The sequence below is a fragment of the Scleropages formosus genome, chromosome 2, assembly GCF_900964775.1.
Source record: "Scleropages formosus chromosome 2, fSclFor1.1, whole genome shotgun sequence".
NCBI classification, from domain to species: Eukaryota; Metazoa; Chordata; class Actinopteri; order Osteoglossiformes; family Osteoglossidae; genus Scleropages; species Scleropages formosus.
The window spans coordinates 42563558-42579059 of NC_041807.1; the positions used below are offsets into that span (position 1 = coordinate 42563558).

Consider the following 15502-nt stretch of genomic DNA (forward strand, 5'->3'; position numbering starts at 1 on the left):
TGCTGCTCTGCTGCTGCTGCTGCTGCTTTCTTGCTTCTCTTCTTCTATGGCCACAGCTGGATTCTCTTGAGGTTACCGGTGCAGGCTGCCTGCATTTCTCATTCGGCGGGGAGAGGACCAAGCTGCGACAGTCACCGGTGTGACTCGCGATGCGGTTTGCGTGCATGCGTGGGCGCAGGTGACACGAGGCGTTCGGCGCACACTCGGAATGCTCGCTTTTTGCTGCAGGCAGGCATTTGAGGCGAAGCGCCTGGTGCGCCATTGCAGCTGACGACCTCTTACCGCTGAGACATCGCAAAAGGGATGCGTGGCGCCACGCAGGGAGACCTGACTATGCGGACCGTAGCCGGTGAGGTTGAAGCGAATGTACTAAAGCAACGTTTGAGCGGCCCAAAAGGCAGGCAACGGACGGGGTTTGAACCCGTGATCTTCTGGTTACAAGACAGACGCCCTTACCGCTCGGCCACCGTGCCCCCACCCGCCGGTGCCCTTTCGTGGGAGGCAGGCAATGGACGGGCTCTAACGCCACACTTGGAAAATCGCTCGTGCCAGCTTAATGTAGAGGGAGACCCACGTGGCGGAGGAGTGCCTCAACTAAACGACACGTTCGGAGATGCTGGCTGAAGCCAGGACCTCGTACGCGCAAAGCCTGTGTTTCAGCCAAGAGGGACGTCCCGCTTGGGCGTGCCACGCCTTTGCTCCGCGCAGCGATTTGAACCGTTCTAAGGACTTGTCAAACTCAAAGGCTGCGGCGTACAGCTGAAGGCGTCGCACTTTGAAACGGGAGCTGTTCCTGTAAAAGCCCCTGGGGCACAGGGTCTTAAAGTGAGCCCCGTGGAGATGCTGGGGATCGAACCCAGGGCCTCATGCATGCGAAGCACACGCTCTACCGCTGAGCTACATCCCCCTGCTGGCCTGCCCAGCCTTGGTTTCGCCATTTGTCGCCAACTACGTGGAATGGGGGAAAGAAAAGCCACAGGTCACGGCAAGCCCGCCCCACCCAGAAACCGCTGGCTTAATCGAGACAACGGCACGCACGACCCGTTGCGCGTGAGCTTCTCCACATACAAGCAGATGGAGGTGCTGGGGATCGAACCCAGGGCCTCATACACGCAAAGCACGCGCTCTACCGCTGAGCTACACCCCCCCCTCCCCTGCCTCGGTGCTGCTGGCGGTCAGGAGGTAAAGGTCTACTCCTCGAAAGCACGCCTTGTTCTCTCGAAATCGGCGGCGTTCGCTATACTTTGCGTCGGTTGCGGGTGGCCGGCACTCGAAGAAGCTACAGACCGACAAAGGCAGCGTGGTCACCGCCCGCCAACACGCGGCGGCGAAGATTTCCGAAACCTGACTTCCGAAGGAGGTAGCGTAGCTTGGCTTTTCAACTCGCTTCCTGAGCCTCTCGCATTGCTTCCCCGGTAAGAATCGGGACCTCCTACAGCGGCCGCTTCGACAGCGGAACGTAGCTGTAGCGGAGGCGTACGGCGCGCGCTTTCCGTTGTAGGCAGGCACTCGGGCGAATCGCTTCTTGCGCCCGTGTAGGGGGCTGCTCTTTCAGCTCTCATGAGACGCAGGCGCCACGCAAAACACAGCTGCCCGCGATCGCTAAGATGGGGCGGACGCCGCCCAACAGGCAGGCACGGACGGGTTTGAACCCGCGATCTTCTGTTTACGAGACAGACGCCTTACCACTTGGCCACCATGCCCCTCCCTTTCCCCACCCACCTTCACACATGAGGGAGCTTCACAAAGGATGACCTTTAACCTGGCAAGAGTTTTTGCTGCTTGGAAAACAGGCAGGTAGGACATTCCGCGTGCTCGACTTCTTAAAGGGAAGCCCCTGGAGACACTGGGGATTGAACCCAGGACCTCATACATGCAAAGCATGCGCTCTACCACTGAGCTATATCCCCCACTGGCTGCTGCTGCTGCTGCTGCTGCTGCTGCTGCTGCTGCTGCTGCTGCTGCTGCTGCTGCTGCTGCTGCTGCTGCTGCTGCTGCTGCTGCTGCTGCTGCTGCTGCTGCTGCTGCTGCTGCTGCTGCTGCGCTGCTGCTGCTGCTGCTGCTGCTGCTGCTGCTGCTGCTGCTGCTGCTGCTGCTGCTGCTGCTGCTGCTGCTGCTGCTGCTGCTGCTGCTGCTGCTGCTGCTGCTTTCTTCTTCTGCTTCTTCTTCTATGGCCACAGCTGATTCTCTTGAGGTTACCGGTGCAGGCTGCCTGCATTTCTCATTCGGCGGGGAGAGGAACAAGCTGCGACAGTCACCGGGTGACTCGCGATGCGGTTTGCGTGCATGCGTGGGCGCAGGTACACGAGGCGTTCGGCGCACACTCGGAATGCTCGCTTTTGCCTGCAGGCAGGCATTTGAGCGAAGCGCCTGGTGCGCCATTGCAGCTGACGACTCTTACCGCTGAGACATCGCAAAAGGGATGCGGGCGCCACGCAGGGAGACCTGACTATGCGGACCGTAGCCGGTGAGGTTGAACGAAGGTACTACAAGCAACGTTTGAGCGGCCCAAAAGGCAGGCACGGACGGGGTTTGAACCCGTGATCTTCTGTTTACAAGACAGACGCCTTACCGCTCGGCCACCGTGCCCCCACCCGCCGGTGCCCTTTCGTGGGAGGCAGGCAATGGACGGGCTCTAACGCCACACTTGGAAAATCGCTCGTGCCAGCTTAATGTAGAGGGAGACCCACGTGGCGGAGGAGTGCCTCAACTAAACGACACGTTCGGAGATGCTGGCTGAAGCCAGGACCTCGTACGCGCAAAGCCTGTGTTTCAGCCAAGAGGGACGTCCCGCTTGGGCGTGCCACGCCTTTGCTCCGCGCAGCGATTTGAACCGTTCTAAGGACTTGTCAAACTCAAAGGCTGCGGCGTACAGCTGAAGGCGTCGCACTTTGAAACGGGAGCTGTTCCTGTAAAAGCCCCTGGGGCACAGGGTCTTAAAGTGAGCCCCGTGGAGATGCTGGGGATCGAACCCAGGGCCTCATGCATGCGAAGCACACGCTCTACCGCTGAGCTACATCCCCCTGCTGGCCTGCCCAGCCTTGGTTTCGCCATTTGTCGCCAACTACGTGGAATGGGGGAAAGAAAAGCCACAGGTCACGGCAAGCCCGCCCCACCCAGAAACCGCTGGCTTAATCGAGACAACGGCACGCACGACCCGTTGCGCGTGAGCTTCTCCACATACAAGCAGATGGAGGTGCTGGGGATCGAACCCAGGGCCTCATACACGCAAAGCACGCGCTCTACCGCTGAGCTACACCCCCCCCTCCCCTGCCTCGGTGCTGCTGGCGGTCAGGAGGTAAAGGTCTACTCCTCGAAAGCACGCCTTGTTCTCTCGAAATCGGCGGCGTTCGCTATACTTTGCGTCGGTTGCGGGTGGCCGGCACTCGAAGAAGCTACAGACCGACAAAGGCAGCGTGGTCACCGCCCGCCAACACGCGGCGGCGAAGATTTCCGAAACCTGACTTCCGAAGGAGGTAGCGTAGCTTGGCTTTTCAACTCGCTTCCTGAGCCTCTCGCATTGCTTCCCCGGTAAGAATCGGGACCTCCTACAGCGGCCGCTTCGACAGCGGAACGTAGCTGTAGCGGAGGCGTACGGCGCGCGCTTTCCGTTGTAGGCAGGCACTCGGGCGAATCGCTTCTTGCGCCCGTGTAGGGGGCTGCTCTTTCAGCTCTCAATGAGACGCAGGCGCCACGCAAAACACAGCTGCCCGCGATCGCTAAGATGGGGCGGACGCCGCCCAACAGGCAGGCACGGACGGGGTTTGAACCCGCGATCTTCTGTTTACGAGACAGACGCCTTACCACTTGGCCACCATGCCCCTCCCTTTCCCCACCCACCTTCACACATGAGGGAGCTTCACAAAGGATGACCTTTAACCTGGCAAGAGTTTTTGCTGCTTGGAAAACAGGCAGGTAGGACATTCCGCGTGCTCGACTTCTTAAAGGGAAGCCCCTGGAGACACTGGGGATTGAACCCAGGACCTCATACATGCAAAGCATGCGCTCTACCACTGAGCTATATCCCCCGCTGGCTGCTGCTGCTGCTGCTGCTTCTTCTTCTTCTTCTTCTATGGCCACAGCTGATTCTCTTGAGGTTACCGGTGCAGGCTGCCTGCATTTCTCATTCGGCGGGGAGAGGAACAAGCTGCGACAGTCACCGGGTGACTCGCGATGCGGTTTGCGTGCATGCGTGGGCGCAGGTACACGAGGCGTTCGGCGCACACTCGGAATGCTCGCTTTTGCCTGCAGGCAGGCATTTGAGCGAAGCGCCTGGTGCGCCATTGCAGCTGACGACTCTTACCGCTGAGACATCGCAAAAGGGATGCGGGCGCCACGCAGGGAGACCTGACTATGCGGACCGTAGCCGGTGAGGTTGAACGAAGGTACTACAAGCAACGTTTGAGCGGCCCAAAAGGCAGGCACGGACGGGGTTTGAACCCGTGATCTTCTGTTTACAAGACAGACGCCTTACCGCTCGGCCACCGTGCCCCCACCCGCCGGTGCCCTTTCGTGGGAGGCAGGCAATGGACGGGCTCTAACGCCACACTTGGAAAATCGCTCGTGCCAGCTTAATGTAGAGGGAGACCCACGTGGCGGAGGAGTGCCTCAACTAAACGACACGTTCGGAGATGCTGGCTGAAGCCAGGACCTCGTACGCGCAAAGCCTGTGTTTCAGCCAAGAGGGACGTCCCGCTTGGGCGTGCCACGCCTTTGCTCCGCGCAGCGATTTGAACCGTTCTAAGGACTTGTCAAACTCAAAGGCTGCGGCGTACAGCTGAAGGCGTCGCACTTTGAAACGGGAGCTGTTCCTGTAAAAGCCCCTGGGGCACAGGGTCTTAAAGTGAGCCCCGTGGAGATGCTGGGGATCGAACCCAGGGCCTCATGCATGCGAAGCACACGCTCTACCGCTGAGCTACATCCCCCTGCTGGCCTGCCCAGCCTTGGTTTCGCCATTTGTCGCCAACTACGTGGAATGGGGGAAAGAAAAGCCACAGGTCACGGCAAGCCCGCCCCACCCAGAAACCGCTGGCTTAATCGAGACAACGGCACGCACGACCCGTTGCGCGTGAGCTTCTCCACATACAAGCAGATGGAGGTGCTGGGGATCGAACCCAGGGCCTCATACACGCAAAGCACGCGCTCTACCGCTGAGCTACACCCCCCCCTCCCCTGCCTCGGTGCTGCTGGCGGTCAGGAGGTAAAGGTCTACTCCTCGAAAGCACGCCTTGTTCTCTCGAAATCGGCGGCGTTCGCTATACTTTGCGTCGGTTGCGGGTGGCCGGCACTCGAAGAAGCTACAGACCGACAAAGGCAGCGTGGTCACCGCCCGCCAACACGCGGCGGCGAAGATTTCCGAAACCTGACTTCCGAAGGAGGTAGCGTAGCTTGGCTTTTCAACTCGCTTCCTGAGCCTCTCGCATTGCTTCCCCGGTAAGAATCGGGACCTCCTACAGCGGCCGCTTCGACAGCGGAACGTAGCTGTAGCGGAGGCGTACGGCGCGCGCTTTCCGTTGTAGGCAGGCACTCGGGCGAATCGCTTCTTGCGCCCGTGTAGGGGGCTGCTCTTTCAGCTCTCAATGAGACGCAGGCGCCACGCAAAACACAGCTGCCCGCGATCGCTAAGATGGGGCGGACGCCGCCCAACAGGCAGGCACGGACGGGGTTTGAACCCGCGATCTTCTGTTTACGAGACAGACGCCTTACCACTTGGCCACCATGCCCCTCCCTTTCCCCACCCACCTTCACACATGAGGGAGCTTCACAAAGGATGACCTTTAACCTGGCAAGAGTTTTTGCTGCTTGGAAAACAGGCAGGTAGGACATTCCGCGTGCTCGACTTCTTAAAGGGAAGCCCCTGGAGACACTGGGGATTGAACCCAGGACCTCATACATGCAAAGCATGCGCTCTACCACTGAGCTATATCCCCCGCTGCTGCTGCTGCTGCTGCTGCTGCTTCTTCTTCTTCTTCTTCTTCTTCTTCTATGGCCACAGCTGATTCTCTTGAGGTTACCGGTGCAGGCTGCCTGCATTTCTCATTCGGCGGGGAGAGGAACAAGCTGCGACAGTCACCGGGTGACTCGCGATGCGGTTTGCGTGCATGCGTGGGCGCAGGTACACGAGGCGTTCGGCGCACACTCGGAATGCTCGCTTTTGCCTGCAGGCAGGCATTTGAGCGAAGCGCCTGGTGCGCCATTGCAGCTGACGACTCTTACCGCTGAGACATCGCAAAAGGGATGCGGGCGCCACGCAGGGAGACCTGACTATGCGGACCGTAGCCGGTGAGGTTGAACGAAGGTACTACAAGCAACGTTTGAGCGGCCCAAAAGGCAGGCACGGACGGGGTTTGAACCCGTGATCTTCTGTTTACAAGACAGACGCCTTACCGCTCGGCCACCGTGCCCCCACCCGCCGGTGCCCTTTCGTGGGAGGCAGGCAATGGACGGGCTCTAACGCCACACTTGGAAAATCGCTCGTGCCAGCTTAATGTAGAGGGAGACCCACGTGGCGGAGGAGTGCCTCAACTAAACGACACGTTCGGAGATGCTGGCTGAAGCCAGGACCTCGTACGCGCAAAGCCTGTGTTTCAGCCAAGAGGGACGTCCCGCTTGGGCGTGCCACGCCTTTGCTCCGCGCAGCGATTTGAACCGTTCTAAGGACTTGTCAAACTCAAAGGCTGCGGCGTACAGCTGAAGGCGTCGCACTTTGAAACGGGAGCTGTTCCTGTAAAAGCCCCTGGGGCACAGGGTCTTAAAGTGAGCCCCGTGGAGATGCTGGGGATCGAACCCAGGGCCTCATGCATGCGAAGCACACGCTCTACCGCTGAGCTACATCCCCCTGCTGGCCTGCCCAGCCTTGGTTTCGCCATTTGTCGCCAACTACGTGGAATGGGGGAAAGAAAAGCCACAGGTCACGGCAAGCCCGCCCCACCCAGAAACCGCTGGCTTAATCGAGACAACGGCACGCACGACCCGTTGCGCGTGAGCTTCTCCACATACAAGCAGATGGAGGTGCTGGGGATCGAACCCAGGGCCTCATACACGCAAAGCACGCGCTCTACCGCTGAGCTACACCCCCCCCTCCCCTGCCTCGGTGCTGCTGGCGGTCAGGAGGTAAAGGTCTACTCCTCGAAAGCACGCCTTGTTCTCTCGAAATCGGCGGCGTTCGCTATACTTTGCGTCGGTTGCGGGTGGCCGGCACTCGAAGAAGCTACAGACCGACAAAGGCAGCGTGGTCACCGCCCGCCAACACGCGGCGGCGAAGATTTCCGAAACCTGACTTCCGAAGGAGGTAGCGTAGCTTGGCTTTTCAACTCGCTTCCTGAGCCTCTCGCATTGCTTCCCCGGTAAGAATCGGGACCTCCTACAGCGGCCGCTTCGACAGCGGAACGTAGCTGTAGCGGAGGCGTACGGCGCGCGCTTTCCGTTGTAGGCAGGCACTCGGGCGAATCGCTTCTTGCGCCCGTGTAGGGGGCTGCTCTTTCAGCTCTCAATGAGACGCAGGCGCCACGCAAAACACAGCTGCCCGCGATCGCTAAGATGGGGCGGACGCCGCCCAACAGGCAGGCACGGACGGGGTTTGAACCCGCGATCTTCTGTTTACGAGACAGACGCCTTACCACTTGGCCACCATGCCCCTCCCTTTCCCCACCCACCTTCACACATGAGGGAGCTTCACAAAGGATGACCTTTAACCTGGCAAGAGTTTTTGCTGCTTGGAAAACAGGCAGGTAGGACATTCCGCGTGCTCGACTTCTTAAAGGGAAGCCCCTGGAGACACTGGGGATTGAACCCAGGACCTCATACATGCAAAGCATGCGCTCTACCGCTGAGCTATATCCCCCCTTTTTTGGCCAGACCTGATTCTCTTGAAGTCACCGGAGGACGGAACCTACGTAAACGAGCAGTCGAGCTACAAAACCACAAAGGCGGGGTGGACGTGCGATCGAGATTTTTCAAGAAACCCACTTGCAAACAAGGAAGGAAATAGCAGACCTCGACTTCCTGACTCAGCATGCAGGCTGCCTGCATTTCTCATTCGGCGGGGAGAGGAACGAGCTGCGACAGTCACCGGGTAACTCGCGATGCGCTTTGCGTGCATACGTGGGCGCAGGTAAATCCAGTAGTTACGCTATATAGGCCCCTACACTGTGAATAATTATAGTGTATATATTACAGCTTCAGCTTGTTTGCTGAAGAGTTTAATAAAAACCACAAAATTACGCAATTTCGCGAAAGAAGTTTTACAAATATCTTCTCTCCGCTCCAAAATGGTTTAGTGCGTTGGTTCGTTGGTTATTCAGTCAGTGACAAATAGCAGAGTCAGCCAATAAAATGGTAAGTCCCACCCCTGCTCGTGAACATCAACCAATCAGAGTTGAGGCTGATTTGAAAACAGTTGATGTTAGTTATTGTTTTGTTCTTTTAAAACATAATTTCACATCAGCACCCGGGAGGTCTGTAATGCTTGTGACACGGCGCATATCCACTTTTTTTCCGCGTTATACAAACCAACTTCATTTACATAATAATAGCGCAGAAAGACTAGGACTTTGAGCGTATAGTTTGGAGAGCGCGGGCCAATACGGTAGTAAATTGAGTAAATGAGAAAATGATGCGACAGGTCTTATTTATATATTTTATTATTCTATGTTATGGTATGTATTGTTTTATGTGAGTCCAATGAATGTTGTGCACTGGCCGCGTGTCATGGTTTGGTTATCCAAGACAAATTTCCCAGAATGGGACAATAATAAGTACATTCTGTTCTATTTCTATTCTAACGTCCTGTTCTCGCGAAAGCAAATGCGCGGCGAAAATTGTGATGTGACTGCTGTTCACGGCATCCCATCGCACTGACATTTCTGTCTTCTTAAAGAAGGACTTGATAGACTGGGATCGAGCAGTTCTCCTGGCCTCCCGCTCCTTCTTTTCATTACGTTTCTGGTTCCCACATTTACGTTTCTTTCTCCACGACCTTTTCAATCGCTGACTCTCCTGTTCTTCCACTGAAACTTCCTTTCTGACAACGCGAATACAACTCACTTTTCTTGGGTGGATGTATTTTAAGGATTTATTTGATAACATAATTATGTAGCATATTATCTTCATCAAAAATGAAGACAAGAATAAGTAATTTAAGTGATTTTATTTTACATTTGACTGTATTCTTTTCAGTTCCTGAATGTTTACTTCAGCTGTTAGACATTGAGACTGGGAAGACTTTATTATATTATATAATATTGCTTGTACGTTCGGGGGTGTGGTGGTCCGGTGGTGCAGTGGGTTGGACCACAGTCCTGTTTTCCGGTGGGTCTGGGGTTCGAGTCCCGCTTGGGGTGCCTTGCGGCGGACTGGCGTCCCGTCCTGGGTGTGTCCCCTCCCCTTACGCCCTGTGTTGCCGGGTAGGCTCCGTGACCCCGTAAGGGACAAGCGGTTCTGAAAGTGTGTGTGTGTGTGTGTGCGTGCTTGTACTTCTTAAATTTGTTTTATTTTATTAATTTCTTGTCTTGTGATATTTTATTAGTTTGTCTTGAATAATTGCTTGAGGACTTTAAACAATGTTTCATAAGAAGTCATTAATGGTTTAATGCCATTGTTTTGATGTAATATTTATATAAACATTTAACTTTTGAAATAAAAAGTGTTAACATTACCATGTTCTGTTAGAAGTAAAGAGGGGGTGCGGTGGCGCAGTGGGTTGGACTGGGTCCTGCTCTCCGGTGGGTCTGGGGTTGGAGTCCCGCTTGGGGTTCCTTGCGATGGACTGGCGTCCCGTCCTGGGTGTGTCCCCTCCCCTTCCAGCCTTGCGTCTTGTGTTGCCAGGTTAGGCTCTGGCTCCCTGCTACCCTGTATGGGACAAGCCGTTCAGGCGATATGTGTGTGTGTGTTACAAGTAAATAGACTGCATCAAAGTGATATAATATTAAACTTTTAAAATAGACACTAGCACACAAGCAAATAATGCTTTTGGGCCAAGGATCCTATTTCCTCCACGACTTTCCCAGCCTGCCTAACACATCCAGGCTCTCTCCCACCACACTAGCAAACACGGTTACCCCAGGAGATGGGTGTATGGAAGGTCAGAGGGTTCATACTGAGGGAAGAAGCTGTGGCAGAGTGAAGGAGGTCCTTAGTATCTCCTTTCAGGCAGCAGAATGACAAAGAGGCTGTGGGAAGGGTTGCTGGGGTCAGACCTGATGCTGACGACTTTGCGGGCGCACCATATTTGGTACATGTCTTGTATGGAGGGACGAGGGGCACCGATGATCCTTCCTGCAATGTTCACTATCTGTTGTAGGGGCTTGTGATCAGAGACCTTGTAGTTTCCATACCAGGCAGCGATGCAGTTGGTCAGTATACTCTCTACGGTACCTCTGTAGAAGGTAGCGAGGTGGGTGGGTGGGAAGAGGCTTGTCTTCTTCGGTCGCCACGGGAAGCGGAGGTGCTGCTGGGCTCTTTTGTGAGGGCTGACGTATGTGAGTACCAGGTGAAGCCCTCAACAGTGTGCACTCCCAAGAACTTCGAGCTGTTCACTCTCTCCACTGGTGCCATTGATGGTAAGTGAGGGTGGGTGGCGTGAGCCTTGCTGACGTCGGCAGTGATCTCCTTTGTTTTTCGTATGTTTGCAGAAAGGTTACCGGTTTTGCACCAGGTAGCCAGTTGGTTCACTTCCTTTCTGTATGCCGTCTCATCGTTGTTGCTGATGAGACCCACCACTGTCGTGTCATGAGCAAACTTGATGATGCGGTTGGAGGCATGTGCTGCAGTGCAGTCAGAAGTATCGGCAGTGTGAACAGGAGTTCGCTGAGCACACAGCCCTGTGGGTACCTGCGTTCAGTATGGCAGTGCTGGAGCCGTGTCCGTCGATCTGAACCGTCTGCGACTTTTTGATGATTACATGTGATAAAGGTGGTACTAAAAATGCCTTGAAGATCAGCATTCTCACTAATTTACTGTTATATTTCAGCAATTTTGTATTTGTATTCTTACAATGTCATTGCAGGATTTTGAGACAGTTCTATAGTAATGACACAGATGAATACTTTGTCTTCTGCAGACTGTCCAACTGTAGAGTAACAGATGGAGGCTGTGCTTCTCTGGCTTCAGCTCTGCATTCGAACCCCTGTTCACAACTGAGAGAGCTGGATCTGAGCTACAATCGCCCAGGGGACTCAGGAGTGAAGCTGCTCTCTGATCTACTGCAGGATCCACACTGTAAACTACAGACACTGAGGTCAATACTACTGACGAGTACACACCATAAACGGACACATTGACCTTGAAGTAAATGATTCTACTTGTGTCATTCTGTTCTGTTCAGGCTGAGGATGTGTGGACTCACAGAGAGATGCTGTGAAGCTCTGGCCGCAGTTCTTACGTCAAACTCCTCACACCTGAAAGAGCTGGACTTGAATGACAATGACCTGCAGGATTCAGGAGTAAAGCTCCTCTCTGCTGGACTGGGGAACCAACACTGTAAACTGGACACACTGAGGTCAGTACTGCTGTGAAATACACACTGTAAACTGGACACACTGAGGTCAGTACTGCTGGGTAATACACACTGTAAATGACCAGTGCTTTGTGTATCAGTGATAATACAGTGTTTAGTGTGTCTCTCTCCACAGACTTTCTGGCTGTTGTGTCACAGAGGAAGGCTGTGCTTCTCTGGCTTCAGCTCTGTGTTCCAACCCCTGTTCACAACTGAGAGAGCTGGATCTGAGCTACAATCACCCAGGAGACTCAGGAGTGAAGCAGCTTTCTGATGTACTGCAGGATCCACACTGTAAACTGGAGACACTGCAGTAAGTACTCTGTATGTGTGTGTGTGTGTGTGATTAATGAGTTCATGTGTCAGTTTGAGAACAGTAAGGTGTTCATAGTTTCAGTTGCTCTCCTACTGTCAGGGCTGTGAGTTTCCACACACACTTCATTGACAGGCTGTATGTGTCTCTCGGCCACTGAGAGAGTGTGTCCTTCTGCTTCTTCTACAGTGTGGACCATCATGGACCGTGCAGGATCAGACTTGGCCCAAGGAAATGTAAGCATGTTTGTTCTGGAGACCTTCACATGATTACTGAGCTTTGGAGAGCAGTTGTCAGTTAAGAAATTAATCTGACATTTGAAATCATGAAATTTGTCCTACAATAAATACAGCATTCCTATTGTGAGTATATGAAAAGTGCTTTGCTGTATTTCCTTTCCAGTGAACACAACACGCTCTGCTCCATATATTATAAATTTATAGGTATTATACGGTATACATGTACATGTAGGATGGAGGACCAGTTATTGCTGGAAGATGCATCTGCACAAGTAAACTTGAAGCAAATGTGGTAAAATGCAATTCCCTGTGATGATACAGCAAAACTGCACATATTACCACAGTCCAAAATTAAAACTCTGGAATCTAGAGATGCAGTGAAAAAAAGTGATTTTTTCCATGTTTAGACATTTGATTGTTGTTGTTCAATAATGGCAAATGGCATTAACAAGAACTCAGAATCTAAGTAGCAAAATAATGAACACCTTTTAACTGTTATGCATGTATGCAGGAAAGTTTACTTTTTTCACTATACAGAATGCGAATAAGAAGAATAAGAACTGTTTTCACCAATATCAGTATGCACTGCCTTCGTCTGATTAGAAGTGTCATATAATTTTCTGTAGTTACCTGTAGGTACCCTTTAAACTCACCGCATTAACCGGATTTGGTTTTTCTAACTGTGTTTTACCTGCAGACTTCTGCCAGTTCACACTGGACCCCAACACAGCAAACAGACACTTGTATCTGTCTGAAGGCAGCAGGAAGGTGACATGGAGTGACGAGAAACAGCCATACCCTGATCATCCAGACAGATTTGACTGTTGGAAGCAGGTCCTGTGTGTAGAGAGTGTGTCTGATCGCTGTTACTGGGAGGTTCAGTGGACTGGAGATGCTGCTGGTATTGGAGTAACTTACAAAGGAATCAGTAGGAAAGGAAATTGTGATGAGTGTTGGCTTGGATACAATGACAAGTCTTGGAGTCTGTTTTACACTGATGGGAAATACTCTGTCTGCCACAATAACAGACAGACTATTATACCTGGACCCCCTACCTCCAACAGTGTAGGGGTGTACCTGGACTGGGTGTCCGGCACTCTGTCCTTCTACAGCATCTCCTCTGATGAACCGAGTCTCCTTTACAGATTCACCACCACGTTCACTGAGCCCCTCTATGCTGGGTTTAGGGTTTGGGACTCCTCATTGTCCCTGTGTAAACTGGGAATGGAACACACACAAACATAAGGTTGTGTTCTAGGATTAAAACGTCAACTTTGGGCTCGTAACGCAGCAGTTTTCCAAGATGGCCACTTAAATTTTGGCTCCACTGCAGAGACCCACAATTTCAATACTTTCCCTCTGATATCAGTTTTGAGTTACTGCAACTGACAAAATTTGACTGAATTTTTGTTTTCAGTGCACTATCAGAAAGGGAATAGAACTAAAATAGAGCACCCAGAGAAAATTCTGAGCATTCAATCAAAGATGGTCATCATCATATTGGGACAGCAAGTGGTTAGAGCTGCTGCCTTTGGACCCAAAGGTGACAGGTTTGAATCAAACCCCGAGCTGTTATACCCTTGAGTTAGGTATTTCCCCAAAATTGCCCTGCTCTTTAAATGGGTAAATCACTGTAAATAGCTTAATGTTGTATGTTGCTGAATCCTCTGAGGAAGAAAAGATTGGGGCTCTGGCCATCTGTTCTTTTGCCAGTCCTATCAGTTCACCTCCACGGGTATTTTTGTTAGCTTGGTTGAAAGAAATGAGAGAGATAAAGAGCCAAATCCTGCCTGGTCAGAGGAATATGGAAGCTAAGATGTATGGAACCAAAAGGCGCAAAATTGGATGATCTCAGGGCCAAAATGAACTCTTCTCCTCCGTTCCAGTTTTGTAAATAGAATTTGTCTGATAGCTTGAACAGTTTTTAAAATTGCATTACTGGCACTGAACAAGCAATCGCTTTTCATTTTCCTTTAGTTTTGGAGGATATGGACAAATCTGATCACAAGTAAATCGGTAACTCCGGAGCAGTAAGTTGACCTGCATCAGGCAAAACTGGTAGGAATATAAAGTTAGCAGAATATAAAAACTGTCAAAATAAGTTTGTGGGACTGTTTGAGAACAGTAAAGGTCTAGAGGACTAGCTACATTTCTCGGTGGCATTCCTGGTTTATTTTCCTCCCATTGAGCTTGATTGCGGCTACCGACTCCCCAGCCACACTCCTGACACAAACACCTGTGAGAAGCATTCTGGTCTCATTCCCGTATCATCTTTAAAGATTCCTCTTTACCCTGACCTGCCATCTGAAACAGTGTGGAGAAGATGCAAATTTTTAGAGACCACCAGAGCTTTTAAAACACATAAGATCTTCTGTGGTTTCTCTTTCCCAGTCCAACTCAGGTGTCCACACGATGGGAAGATCCTCCAGTTTGACGAGCCACCAGCCACAATGCCATTTGTAGCTATTCTGAAAGACAGACTGGTTCATATAAGTCTTTGATATAATTCAGTTTTTATTGTATTCTCTTCTTATTCTGTCTCCCTTCTGTTATCTCTTTCCTTTTGGAAATCTTGTTCTATATTTTGCTTTTTTCTGGTATGGCGGGTACACTATATTTTACCTTTGGTTTGCTATGGGAGATGTACTTAGAGATGTTAAGGGTTAGGAGTTAAGGAGGTGCATTACCTGTGTAGCAAACAAAGTGTTGGTTGATAGGTTCTCAAACGGAGATGGCGAGGAGTGACTCTGCTCTCTGTTTGTAGATTTGGCTTGGATTTCAGGTTTCTTTCTTTCTTTCTTTCTTTCTTTCTTTCTTTCTTTTTCTTTGTCTAGCTCACTCTCTCATGTTCCGCTTTTCATATGTAATAAGACAAAGTATTACCAGAGTTGCACTCCTATTTTAAGTTGAAATTAATTTAACCTAAAATGAAATTTAGTGGGGGGTGTGGTGGCGCAACAGGTTTGGCCAGGTCCTGCTCTCTGCCAGGTCTGGGGTTTAAGTCCTGCTTGGGGTTCCTTGCGATGGGCTGGCATCCTGTCCTGGGCGTGTCCCCTCCCCCTCCAGCAACCCTGCTTGGGACAAGCGGCTTTAGCAAATGTGTGTGTGTGTGTGAAAATTAGTGTGTTATTAGAAATATTTCACAGCCAAGGTGTTTCTTTGGGTAGAAATGCCTCAGTAATATCCTGTCATATTATCTTCCTATTTACAGCTTTAACTTCCTTGCTGCTGTCGTATCTTTGAGCAACGAAGCAGTGTTGTCATTAATGGATATTATATACTTTGCTGTGTTTTGTGTTTTATTCTTTATTTCAACTGTGTCCAATCTGTTCTCATCTGTAAATATAAGAAAATAATACAAAATTAGGTTATTGCATTTCCAAACACCAGCTGACACCATATAATTCAATTGAATTAAATTTATTTTTATATAGAAATTACCATATAAGCAAAGTA

The 15502-nt window shown here is 51.7% G+C and overlaps 1 protein-coding gene and 20 non-coding genes across 21 annotated transcripts in view; 1 reads left to right on the forward strand and 20 right to left on the reverse strand.

Moving 5' to 3' along the window:
* Positions 1 to 399: 399 nt before the first annotated feature.
* On the reverse strand, positions 400 to 473 carry trnat-ugu (transfer RNA threonine (anticodon UGU)). The gene has a single exon. It is a non-coding gene; the product is annotated as a tRNA-Thr (tRNA).
* Positions 474 to 835: 362 nt separating this feature from the next.
* On the reverse strand, positions 836 to 907 carry trnaa-cgc (transfer RNA alanine (anticodon CGC)). Its single transcript has one exon. It is a non-coding gene; the product is annotated as a tRNA-Ala (tRNA).
* A 168-nt stretch (positions 908 to 1075) lies between these two features.
* On the reverse strand, positions 1076 to 1147 carry trnaa-ugc (transfer RNA alanine (anticodon UGC)). Its single transcript has one exon. It is a non-coding gene; the product is annotated as a tRNA-Ala (tRNA).
* Positions 1148 to 1632: 485 nt separating this feature from the next.
* trnat-cgu (transfer RNA threonine (anticodon CGU)) lies at positions 1633 to 1703 on the reverse strand. The gene has a single exon. It is a non-coding gene; the product is annotated as a tRNA-Thr (tRNA).
* Positions 1704 to 1838: 135 nt separating this feature from the next.
* Positions 1839 to 1910, reverse strand: trnaa-ugc (transfer RNA alanine (anticodon UGC)). Its single transcript has one exon. It is a non-coding gene; the product is annotated as a tRNA-Ala (tRNA).
* A 607-nt stretch (positions 1911 to 2517) lies between these two features.
* trnat-ugu (transfer RNA threonine (anticodon UGU)) lies at positions 2518 to 2589 on the reverse strand. Its single transcript has one exon. It is a non-coding gene; the product is annotated as a tRNA-Thr (tRNA).
* Positions 2590 to 2951: 362 nt separating this feature from the next.
* Positions 2952 to 3023, reverse strand: trnaa-cgc (transfer RNA alanine (anticodon CGC)). Its single transcript has one exon. It is a non-coding gene; the product is annotated as a tRNA-Ala (tRNA).
* A 168-nt stretch (positions 3024 to 3191) lies between these two features.
* Positions 3192 to 3263, reverse strand: trnaa-ugc (transfer RNA alanine (anticodon UGC)). Its single transcript has one exon. It is a non-coding gene; the product is annotated as a tRNA-Ala (tRNA).
* A 486-nt stretch (positions 3264 to 3749) lies between these two features.
* On the reverse strand, positions 3750 to 3821 carry trnat-cgu (transfer RNA threonine (anticodon CGU)). Its single transcript has one exon. It is a non-coding gene; the product is annotated as a tRNA-Thr (tRNA).
* A 135-nt stretch (positions 3822 to 3956) lies between these two features.
* trnaa-ugc (transfer RNA alanine (anticodon UGC)) lies at positions 3957 to 4028 on the reverse strand. Its single transcript has one exon. It is a non-coding gene; the product is annotated as a tRNA-Ala (tRNA).
* Positions 4029 to 4419: 391 nt separating this feature from the next.
* On the reverse strand, positions 4420 to 4491 carry trnat-ugu (transfer RNA threonine (anticodon UGU)). The gene has a single exon. It is a non-coding gene; the product is annotated as a tRNA-Thr (tRNA).
* A 362-nt stretch (positions 4492 to 4853) lies between these two features.
* Positions 4854 to 4925, reverse strand: trnaa-cgc (transfer RNA alanine (anticodon CGC)). Its single transcript has one exon. It is a non-coding gene; the product is annotated as a tRNA-Ala (tRNA).
* Positions 4926 to 5093: 168 nt separating this feature from the next.
* trnaa-ugc (transfer RNA alanine (anticodon UGC)) lies at positions 5094 to 5165 on the reverse strand. The gene has a single exon. It is a non-coding gene; the product is annotated as a tRNA-Ala (tRNA).
* Positions 5166 to 5651: 486 nt separating this feature from the next.
* On the reverse strand, positions 5652 to 5723 carry trnat-cgu (transfer RNA threonine (anticodon CGU)). Its single transcript has one exon. It is a non-coding gene; the product is annotated as a tRNA-Thr (tRNA).
* Positions 5724 to 5858: 135 nt separating this feature from the next.
* trnaa-ugc (transfer RNA alanine (anticodon UGC)) lies at positions 5859 to 5930 on the reverse strand. Its single transcript has one exon. It is a non-coding gene; the product is annotated as a tRNA-Ala (tRNA).
* Positions 5931 to 6332: 402 nt separating this feature from the next.
* On the reverse strand, positions 6333 to 6404 carry trnat-ugu (transfer RNA threonine (anticodon UGU)). The gene has a single exon. It is a non-coding gene; the product is annotated as a tRNA-Thr (tRNA).
* A 362-nt stretch (positions 6405 to 6766) lies between these two features.
* On the reverse strand, positions 6767 to 6838 carry trnaa-cgc (transfer RNA alanine (anticodon CGC)). Its single transcript has one exon. It is a non-coding gene; the product is annotated as a tRNA-Ala (tRNA).
* A 168-nt stretch (positions 6839 to 7006) lies between these two features.
* On the reverse strand, positions 7007 to 7078 carry trnaa-ugc (transfer RNA alanine (anticodon UGC)). Its single transcript has one exon. It is a non-coding gene; the product is annotated as a tRNA-Ala (tRNA).
* Positions 7079 to 7564: 486 nt separating this feature from the next.
* trnat-cgu (transfer RNA threonine (anticodon CGU)) lies at positions 7565 to 7636 on the reverse strand. Its single transcript has one exon. It is a non-coding gene; the product is annotated as a tRNA-Thr (tRNA).
* A 135-nt stretch (positions 7637 to 7771) lies between these two features.
* Positions 7772 to 7843, reverse strand: trnaa-ugc (transfer RNA alanine (anticodon UGC)). The gene has a single exon. It is a non-coding gene; the product is annotated as a tRNA-Ala (tRNA).
* Positions 7844 to 8041: 198 nt separating this feature from the next.
* The window catches only part of LOC108932673 (ribonuclease inhibitor-like), a 100184-nt gene continuing 92723 nt past the window's right edge, over positions 8042 to 15502 (forward strand). Inside the window, exons 1-4 of the mRNA XM_029246073.1 lie at positions 8042 to 8113; positions 11060 to 11236; positions 11324 to 11497; positions 11631 to 11807. Of these exons, the coding sequence (XP_029101906.1) occupies positions 8085 to 8113; positions 11060 to 11236; positions 11324 to 11497; positions 11631 to 11807 (557 nt within the window). The 5' untranslated portion in view covers positions 8042 to 8084. The remainder of the gene's footprint in view (positions 8114 to 11059; positions 11237 to 11323; positions 11498 to 11630; positions 11808 to 15502) is intronic.